Here is a 10,989-nt window from a genome sequence, read left to right on the forward strand (position 1 = left end):
CAAATATTTTCTATTTACTACATTTCTAAGGGGGGATATGTGAATTTGGGAGATTTTGAAGCTGAGGGCAACCCTTCCAATTCCTGCATCTGGCCAGCACTGAGAATGTCAATATGGGACTCACAAATATGTCAATTTCAGAGATAATTGCTAACATAAGACTTGACAGAGATAAATAATTCATGAATATAATGTAAAGCTAGGAGGGGATGAGTAGAATAAGGTTATCATTACCAGTAGTTATTAAGGTGTCCTTATAAGAGCATGTTTCAGCAATGGCATAGCCTCTATTAACGAAGCTAGGGGTTGGGGTTAGGGAAACAGGGATTTAACTATCTGCCCTATTTGGGCCCTTGGTATAGTATACGAAGTGTTTTGTACCAATAAAAGTCTTCCAAGATCGAGAATCTTCACTCTGGCGCCAGCTATTAGGCCATCCCATCACCACCGTATTGTGCTTCATGCCTCCAAGGCCACAGGACTGGATGAGGTGGGAAATACCCTCTTTCAGCTTGGCAGCCACCACCAGCTGGCAGAATCCTTTCACTTTCTCTGCCTCCATTAGGTGCTTTATGGTCTGCAAGAGAGACAGAACTTCAACATTGAATTGCTTCATCCTGGACCTTTTAATTTTTTATTCTGTCTCTAATTCTATTCCTCTTTCCAAACTCTGCCTAAGATAATATCTCCTATAGAAAAGTCCAAAAAGTTAACATTATCCCAATGAAATTTCATGATCTTTTGTCTTTTTCATTTTTTTTTATCCCCAGCAGAGGATATGTTTATTGACTTCAGAGAGAGAGGAAGGTAAGTAGGGAGGGAGGAAGAAAGAGGGAGAGAGAGGGAGAGAGGGAGAGAGGGAGAGAGGGAGAGAGAGAGAGAGAGAGAGAGAGAGAGAGAGAGAGAGAGAGATCTGTTGCCTGCTGCACATGCTCTAACTGGGGATTGAACCTGCTACCTATGTATATGTCCTGACCAGGAATTGAACCTGTAACATTTTGGTGTATGGAACAATGCCCCAACCAACTGAGACACCTGGCCAGCGCTGTCTTTTTCACTTTCTAAGTGCTTACTATATATAGGGTGTTCCCCCAAAATGTATACGCACACTTTAAATAATTATAAAGGCAGTGTTTATTAAAATACATTTCATTTTCAAAATTGAGCTATCAGCCATTTAAGTATGTATACATTTTCTTGGGACACCCTGTATATATAGGTGGTTCTCTATGTAGGTCCTCTGGCTTTCTTTCTATTCTGTTTTTTCTTTGTAACATACCTAAAATATTAAGAATAGGGATCTTCACAAAATGAATAGTCAATATTCTTTCCTAATTGACCGGAATCAGTGTGAACAGATCTCCTTCTGATACTGTTATTATTAACCTAGTTATTAATAACAGGAAAGGAACAAAAGGAAGGCCAAATATTACAGACATGTCATTTGGGCAGCTTCACCATGAAGCTAAAGCTTTACAACTCCCCAGGGAGCCACCAGTCTACTCCGAACAGATCAAGGAGGAAGAGACTGGAAAGGGGGGAGGTAGAGGCATACCCAGTAAAGCTAGGGGTAACTAGAGAAAGAACATGTATGTCAGTCACACCTGAGAACAGATTACTAGCCAGAACAGGTGTGGCCGCTGCAAGGGTGCAAAATATGGGCTACTTAATTCCTTGAACAAAGGAACTTGCTCTCCTGTAATCTTGTGTTCTTGGCTCTCTTGGGACCCTTGTTGTAGGGGGCTCCCATACATTCGCCCGCACACACAATGCACTAATAGACTGTAACTAGCCTGATGCCGAACTGGACCTGGCTGCAACATGGAACTCTGGACACTGGCTTTGCTTTTAGCTCTAGAGTGCCCAGCTACACTTCTTCCAGGACTAGATTAGGGATATGGGACACTGGAAACCCAGGGATGTAATTCCATGCAAATAAAAATCACTCATCCTCCAGTGTGAGTCTCAGAAAATTCTTTTTCTTGAGATACTTTAAGGATGCCACCCCCAGTTGGGAAAGGAATACCTCAACTTCCCCGATAACAGAATGGTGACCCAGATGGGACTCAATAAGATTAAGGTATGGAAAGCATCTCTCTTTTCCTTCCCACTCCTCGTGGCCTCCAAACCAGCACTCGCAGAGTGAAATAGCAGAAGAAATAGAATCTGACAGTGCCTGTAGCTATTCGGGCCTGCATCTGGCCCGCACTGGGAAGGACGAAAACCTGAACTGGATTGCGGTGAGATGAAACCTCCTCTCCTTAAGCTGGGGGGTTTTATCACCCATTTAACTCTCACTCTCTAGTGTTGGTCCATTTCCTTATCTCAGCCCTCCACTGCCTCTGGTGCTGCTGGTTCAGGTGCACCAAGCACTATTTAGCAGCCTAGAATCAGACGGCGTGGCCTAGGAAAGCACAGCCACTGGAAATGCCTTTGCAGGTTGCTATAGAGCTATTGCTCCCTACTGAGCCCCAGGGTCTGTGGAGAAACGGGCTCAAGGCCAGCTCCCAGCTAAACAACAACAACAACGACAAACCCCAGCTTCTTTAAGCCCTGGGAGCGGCCAGCAATCCTATGTTGCCACAAAGTTAATTCCTAGAGCCCAAGTTCTCCTCCCACTTTGCAGGCCTTCTCTCTCTCCACCTCTCCGCATTCGTTCCCACTCCACAGGACTCAGACTATTGGAAACACCCCGGGGCAATATGCAGATGGGTGCCAGGAAAAAACAAATGAGCTACTTTAAAATTTACTCTGGGGCCAGAAAAACCCTTGCCCCTAGCCTGGGGCTTAAAGGGCCACTGCCTACCTCCCCTCTGAATTTCTCAGGTACAAGGCACAGGGGTAAGGGAAGCCCAGCAGTGGATGCCGGCTGAGATTATTGCTGGGGATTCTGAGTTCTACCTCTAGCCCCTGCACACTTCGAGTTCCCTAGTCAAAGCACCCAACTGCTTCACCCCCAACCCCTGCAGTGGTGTGCAGGAGGGAAGGACTCTCAGCCACAGTGACCAGCTACTGTGGGCACAGCTTGGTTTCCTTCTTCACCTCCCTGCCTTTTCTCCTTCACTGGGACAGTGTGTGTGCATGCAGGTGACTCAACGCCATCTGGGAATAGGCCTGCAGAATTAGGGTGAGCACCCTGAACCTCGTGACAGTGTGCCAGGGAGCGGGGAGGGGGTGCGCTGAGGGTCTGGTGTATTAAATTCTAACCAGCCAGACTTAAGGGAAACTGCCTTATGCTGCCAAGCCTCTTAAAGGACTGAGGCTGTTAGAAACATGAGAAAGCACCAGATTGCTAGCCCAGCTATTAGAAGCAAGTTAAAAGAGCTGGACTTTTTCTACTATGACAGTAAAGGGTAAAAGCCTCCAGTAAGGTCAGAGGCATTCAGAATCTTCCCTGTAGAGTTAGAGACCCCACATCTGGACAATTACATTACTGTTTTGGGAAGGGTCTCTATCTCAGGCATGGGAAGGGACTTTGGACTGTGAGCAAATGTCAGTTCCCCCCAGTAGGCTTAGATTGGACTGCCAGGGGACCTCACGGTGCCTAAAATGTCATTACCTACCCCCATGCCTCCCTCAGCTATTGAATCTCCCCCTTTTAAGAGAATAAAAGGGGATGAAAGATGGTTTCATTTTTTCTTCCCTGAAGTAAATGGTAATACAGTCTCTATTTCTCAAGTACAGTACTACTCTGGTATGGAATTTTATTCTGGATTTGTCAAAGAAGACTCTCTCCCTCTGAAATACTAATACCTGGTCTCCAAGGATTCTTATTTGAACCATCTGTTGGAATGCAGAGTCTGAGAAATAAATCTTATCTAAGCCTAAGCTATCTGAGTCAATTAATTGAATTCAGTTTACCTATGAGTTGCTAAATCAGTGAGTTTTGCTGTATACCTGTCTCCAAGGAAGTATGTCTCAAAGTATCAGTGAATTTGCCAGTGAAGAATACTATGTTTCTAAAAGGTATGGAATGTGTTTGCTTTTTCTCCCTACCTTATCCCTCCAGAATTTGGCAATTCTTTTTTGTTTGTTTGTTTGTTAATCCTCACCCAAGGATTATTTTTCCCATTGTTTTTCAGAGATAGAGTAGAAGGAAGAAAGGGTGGGGGAGAGAAAAAAAAATCAATGTGAGAGAGACACACTGATTGGTTACCTCTCAAATGAGCCCTGACTGGGGCATGTGAACCTGCAACATAGGAACGTGCCCTTGACCAGAACTGAACGTGAGATCCTTTGGTGCGCGGGCAAATGCTCTAACCACTTAGAAACACAGGCCAGTGCCAGAATTTGGCAACTCTTAATGAGTGGTTCATGGCAATACATTTCTTTGCATAAATCCAGTAAGACTAGCTCCAAATTATGTGGTCTTATTAACCAGACTTTGACTGGAATGCCATGTCTGAGAGAGACATGCCTGGATTCTAAATGTTACCAGAATGCCTTAATGACTCTCAAAGCTGATTGAAGCCAATCAAAGGCCACTTGCAGCAATGGCCTAATATCTTATTTGGTCATGTGGTTCATGGCAGTCTTTCCAGGGAAGGAATGAAGGCTGCTTTCCTGAAAGATGACAAGAAAAGAACCTCAAGACACCTTTGGGCACCTCAGGGACTTGAGGACTTGATCCAAACCTACAGATATTTCAGGCAAAGCCTGATGGCAACTATGGCTTGGCCTCTCCACTCGGAGGGGCCGACTGCTCACTAAAGGTCAATCTAAAGAGTCCTTGTGAAAATTCCAGCAAAACAAATTTGAAAAAGCCTGTGATTGATTTGATGAATTGCTGTTCTGTTTATGCAAATAATCAGGCCTTGATACAGCCTGTCTGAAAATGAGGGTAATCTTAGGGAGGAAAATTATGTTTTAATGAAAATCATCATGTTCAGTTATAGATAGTGGACTCTAATGCAGTTAACTATCTTCAAAATTTTGTTTTTTAAGGCTGTGTCTATGTATGCCAGCACCTGATGACATCACCAGGGATGTTCTATTTGCAGACAAACTATCAGACTGTCACTGTGTAATTCTATTCCACCAAAAGCCTTACATCTGGAAGGCTTCTCAACTAGTTTATGATTTGCTATGAACATTAACCTCTGTGTTTTGTTTCCTTCTGTTTTCACAGAATGTATGTCTATATCCTAATTTACCTGATTGCTTGCTCACAGTAGAAGCCATCTGCATCACCTTATCCTAAAAATGAGACTCAACAGTCTGGATTTATGATTGAATCAGTGAAGTATGGACAGTCTAGCAGCTTTGCTTGAAACTGTTTTCCCTTTTCTGCCCAAACAGTGCAAACAGAAAAGGCCCCAGTTTCTCATGGGGGAAATCCTAGAATATTTCCCTTAGCTTAACTTAAGTGGACAAAAGAGTTTCAGACAGGTGTGACACACCTGCCTCCAGGGAAGCCACTCCTCCAACCTAACTGGGGACACTGTAAGTTACTCTTTCCCTATCACATGAGTTTTTACCACTCACTAGACCTTTAGTTACTCTAAGTCTCTTCACTTTTGATTATGCCTTTTAATCTTCTTGTCAAGTTTGTCATTTCTAGAATACAACCAGAATGCCAGCTTGTCCAATGTGTCATCCTCCTGGACATCACTGTGTCACCCTCAGGGACACAAGACTGACCTGGAATTTGCAAAATCTCCCTTCCTGACATGAAGATTCCATTCCCTTTTGCTCCCTTCTTCCTCTGTCAGACAGGGAGAACCTCTGAGCCTTAGGACAGGCAGGTCTACACCCCACTGAGAGCATGAAGCAGTTACAAGAAGATAGAGACCTTCGTCTATTTCTCCTTTGTAAGAATACAAAGAGGTTCCTTTTTTCTCAGGGAGGAAGGATACCTATATAATTAACCTAGTTATTAATAACAGGAAAGGAACAAAGGGAAGGCCAAATATTATAGAAATAGACATGTCATTTGGGCAGCTTCACCAGGAAACTAAAGCTTTACACTTCCCAGAGAGCCACTAGTCTATTCCCTATAGATGCTGGGGGAAGGGACTGAACAGGGGGAGGGAGGGAGGTAGACACATATCCAGTAAAGTTGGGGGGACTAAGGGAGGTAGTTTTCTGTCAGTCATACCTGGGAACAAATCACTGGCCAGAATAGGCATGGCACTGCAAAGGTGCAAAATTTGGGACACTTAATTCCCTGAACAAAGGAATTCGTTCTCTTGAAGTCTTGTGCTCTTGGTTTCTCTTGGGACCCTTGTAGGGGGCTCGCTCTCTTGGCTCCCATACATTCACCCACACATACAATGGACTAGTAGACTATAACTAGCCTGATGCTGAACTGGACCTTGCTGCTAACATGGAACAGAAATTCTGGACACTGGCTTTGCTTTTAGCTCTAGAGTCCCCAGCTACACTTCTTCCAGGACTAGATTAAGGGATATGGGACACTGGAAACCCAGGGATGTAATTCCATGCAAATAAAAATCCCTCCTCCTCCTGTGTGAGTCTCAGAAAATTCTTTTTCTCGAGATATCGTAAGGACTCCACCCCCAAGCACTCAGTAAGGAAAGGGATATCTCAATTTCCCTGATAACACTTCCTTCCTCAGTCAGGCATGCCCTGACTCATATTACTAGAAATTTAATCTGATAACTCAGTTTGGGGTTTTTTGTTTAATATATTTATATTGATTTCAGAGACGAAGGGAGAGGGAGAGATAGAAACATCAATGATGAGAGAGAATAACTGATCAGCTGCCTCCTGCACGCCCCATATTGGGGATCGAGCCTGCAACCTGGGCATGTGCCTTGACAGGGAATCAAACCATGACCTTCTGGTTCATAGGTTGATGCTCAACCACTGAGTCACGCTGGTCACGCTCTAATAATACAGTTTTGCTTTAGGATTTTCTTTTTTGTCTCTCCTATTTCCATATTCTTTTTGATATTTTAATGGTGATTATAGATGACATCTGTATTTGCTTTACCATTCTTTTATTCAAGCCAATTTGGAGATATTTCATTTACTTTTACTCTACCCTCTTGGTGGAAAGGTGAAGGAAATAATGATGTGGAAAATGGATATGAATTCCCAAAGGAACAGATTAAGTTAGAAATGTAGCTAGGATATTATACAGGGTCTCTTGATTTCCAATCCTGTGCTTTTTATTTATTTTTACCATCATTCTGGACTAATATTTTTTCCAGCATTTCTAGTTTGTTGTTGTTGTTCAAAGCATTCCAAAATAAAATCCAGTAAAAATTTTGAAATGTAACTGAAAATTTCTCCAAACAAAGGGTTGGTTCTATCACTTATAAGAAATATTAGAGTGAAAACTATTTTCTTCTTCAGGGAGAATTTTAAGTAAGCAAATTAGAAGTAGCTAAGAAATGTAGTTCATGATACCATATAGATTAGTAAAGAGAAAGAAAAGTTGCTCACTGCTCCTTGTCACAAGCTTAAAAAAATCATCTCCATATTTTGAAGAAAAGATTTATTTATTTACATGACTTCTCACAGGGCTTAGTCAATGTCTGGAGTCTTCTGGAAACAGTGCTTAGTCTTGATAATCTCATAGTTTAGAAATGCTTTAAATAGAAAGAAAGAATACATTACTATCTTCTGGCTCACCTTATTATCTGGTAGAATAGGACTGTTCAAAAGCCAGCATTCAGAGGGAAATTTCCTAGATGACTCAGGAAAGGGAATAACTTGGTCTTACTACTTAACATCACAAAACTGTAAGCACAATTCCATAGTGTCAATAAACCTTGGCTTTTACCTGTTCAGCAGCTAAAGCTTCACCGTAGTTCTCCAGGAAGTTCCCCACAATGACAGAGCCCACAATAGTGAGGCCCTTTCCTGCTTTAAGCTGTGAAGCAAAGGTGAGGAGGCGAGGATGCTTGACGTGTAAATCTTCATCTAGTTTCAGTAATACGAGCAACTGAGGCCTGCAAAAAAATCCAAGGGGGAAGGGGATGAGGGCAAGAAAACACTTTGGGTCAGGGGAACAGAATGACAGTTCTACTTCTTAATTCAGGGCATCTGTATAAAACATGTTATTGAAAGAAGGAAGAGATTAGAAGAAATGATAAGAGTGTAGAGTTATTTTGAATCCTTCCAGTATTATCTCAAATTGACCAATCTTCAAGGAAGAATAAAAATGGTAGAAATTGAGATCACAAATCACAAGAAAAAAAGAATACAGAAAGCAAGGATTTGGGACAGTTTAAAACAGGTCCATTACATCAATTCCTTGAGTCACATAATTTCCTTATCCTGTAATTAATGACACACATATTTCTGTGTATAACTATGTGCCCAACACCACTAAAGCTCTTTCAATTTCCTTTATTTATTTTTTTTGGTCTTTTATATATATATATATATATATATATATATATATATATATATATATATATATTTTATTGATATTTTTACAGAGAGGAAGGGAGAGGGATAGAGAGCTAGAAACATCAATGAGAGAGAAACATCAATCAGCTGCCTCCTGCACACCTCCCACTGGGGATGTGCCGGCAACCAAGGTACATGTCCTTGACCGGAATCGAACCTGGGACCCTTCAGTCTGCAGGCCGACGCTCTATCCACTGAGCCAAACCGGTTTCGGCTTATTTATATTTTTAAAAACTTTTTTATTGAGGTGCTGGAAGCTATCCATTGTCTACACTATCATGAAAGTGTAACAGGGGACTTGAAAGGCTGATGAACCTTAAGCTTTAGCAAGGGCTAAAAGCTATGCACCAATTGTTCTGTCGAGACAATGGTGGCTCAAGCAATTCCTGACCTAATAGTCTCAAAGTAAATCTTCACTAATATTTACTGACCTTTAAGATAGTCTGTCTGCTACCGGATTGCCTGCCTAACTAAGGGCAAGATGTGTATTCTAAAACTGAATAAAAGCTAACAGGTCCTGGGCCCCAGTGAAGCCTTTCCACTAGAGAAGGGTTTTCCGCCTGGCCTCCTATGCCTTCTAAATTCATATTTCTTTTTTTAAAAAAATATATATTTTATTGATTTTTTACAGAGAGGAAGGGAGAGGGAGAGAGAGTTAGAAACATTGATGAGAGAGAAACATCAATCACACCTCCTGCACACCTCCTACTGGGGATGTGCCCGCAACCAAGGTACATGCCCTTGACTGGAATCGAACCTGGGACCCTTGAGTCCACAGGCCGACGTTCTCTTCACTGAGCCAAACCAGTTAGGGCCATATTTCTTGTCTAGTGTATTTGTTTGTGCGCAGCCCCTTTTCCAGATCCTGAACTGTAGCCGCAAATGGATGTGACATTCACATTGAAGTAACTGCTTAACAACATTATATAAATTGCAGGTGAAAAACATTATAATTTAATATCTGTATACACTATTGCATGCTCCCCACCAAAAGTCTAGTTTCTATCCATTACCATATATTTGACCCTTTTACACATTTTGCCCTCCCCCTATCCCTTCTTTACCTCCAGTTTTTAGTGTGAGGAGGTCCTTCCTCCAGCCGAAGCAAAGCAAACCGGGCTGCACTGAGGGACAGCCCACGGATACCATCACCCCATTCTTTCTCAGCTCTAGGAGAAAGAGGAGAAAAGAGCAGGAACAGATTTAAACTATAGCAAGTACAATTTCAAAAAAAAGTATTTTCTTCTGAATCTAAAAGTAACATGCACAGGTAGAAGACTGAAACTCATATTAATGATGTAATAATGCTTCTTACTAACATAAACTCAATGTAAGCAGATCACCATTACTGTTTATCAACAGAGTGCACTGCACCCCAGCTAAGAATGAAAGCTGGAAGGGTCACTCACTTGTCCTTCTGTGTAACTATTCAAAAGCAATTTGAATTAGGAAGTTTAATACAGACCCAACGTTTATTTTGAAAATAATGGGAGAAAATAAAACTCTATCTTCTGAATCGGTGTTATTTATTGCTAATTTTTAGTAGTTGTTAGTCAAGTCTTAGTTGTTACAAAGTTATTCAGGACTAACTTCTTTTTCATTTCAGAGAAATGACTTGACTAATGGGGTATTATATTTGTGCTATACTTGGTTAATACTTATTATTATTTGGATATGTCCTTTTCGTTATTTTTTTACCCATCCATCCATCCATACTTTCTCAACAGGTTCTCCTTGCGATTAAAAGTTGTAACTATAGGATGGTTAAGAGAATCACCAGGGGTACAAAATTTAGCTATAAATGGATGAAGTTATCTGGATCCTAATGCAAATTCCTTTGGGTTGGCTCTAATCAAACTAGCCAGTTTTGATACTTTTAGCAGTCAAATCCACACTCACCCTTGGTACTCAATGTACTTATAGATCATACCAGCTATTACAATAGCTACGATGGCATAATACCAGGAAGAAATGAACATCAGAGCCAGACAGATACTCATTCCCATAAAAGAGAGGGTCCTAGAAAATTAAAAACAAAAATACAAATAAAAAAGTATTCTTTTCAGTAGCTACAAAAGAAGCCTGTGCTACAGATAGTTTTTTGTGTGTTTTGTTTTGTTAATCCTCACCCGAGGATATATTTTTTCATTGATTTTTAGAGAGTGGAAGAGAGGGAGTGAAGGAAGAAGGGAAAGAGACAGGAAGAGAAAGAGAAACATCGAGGTGATAGACAATTGATTAGTTGCCTCTCACACGTGCCCTGACTAGGGCTGGGGATCAAACTTGCAACTCAGGTATGTGCCCTTGACTGGGAATTGAACCCGAGACCCTTCGGTGTGCAGGCGAACACTCTAACCATTGTGCAACATTGGCCAGGGCTAGAGGTCCTTCCTAAACTGTGGTGAGATATTTTTTCTAAAAATAAAAATACACACAGAAAAACAAAAATAAACAAACAAAAAAACACTCTATCAACTGCAGACAGAATTTGTGTAAAATGCAATTAAAATGACTTAGACAATTCTATTCCCTGAAGTTCTTCTGTGTAATAAACTGGCTCTATAATTTGTTTCAAAGGATAGGAGAATTGTTAATCTGGATCTAAGG

General features: G+C 41.4%; 1 protein-coding gene across 3 annotated transcripts in view; it reads right to left on the reverse strand.

Annotated features, from left to right (window-relative positions):
• The window catches only part of SLC12A6 (solute carrier family 12 member 6), a 105,219-nt gene that overhangs the window by 9,726 nt on the left and 84,504 nt on the right, over nt 1-10,989 (reverse strand). For all 3 annotated transcript variants that reach the window (XM_080680423.1, XM_080680424.1, XM_080680425.1), the window contains 4 exons: nt 10,282-10,401; nt 9,447-9,551; nt 7,751-7,919; nt 382-577 (listed from right to left, as the gene is read on the reverse strand). In XM_080680423.1, coding sequence (XP_080536549.1) covers nt 382-577; nt 7,751-7,919; nt 9,447-9,551; nt 10,282-10,401 — 590 coding nt within the window. The remainder of the gene's footprint in view (nt 1-381; nt 578-7,750; nt 7,920-9,446; nt 9,552-10,281; nt 10,402-10,989) is intronic.

Source organism: Plecotus auritus (genome assembly GCF_963455305.1).
Source record: "Plecotus auritus genome assembly, chromosome: 1".
Classification (NCBI taxonomy): domain Eukaryota; kingdom Metazoa; phylum Chordata; class Mammalia; order Chiroptera; family Vespertilionidae; genus Plecotus; species Plecotus auritus.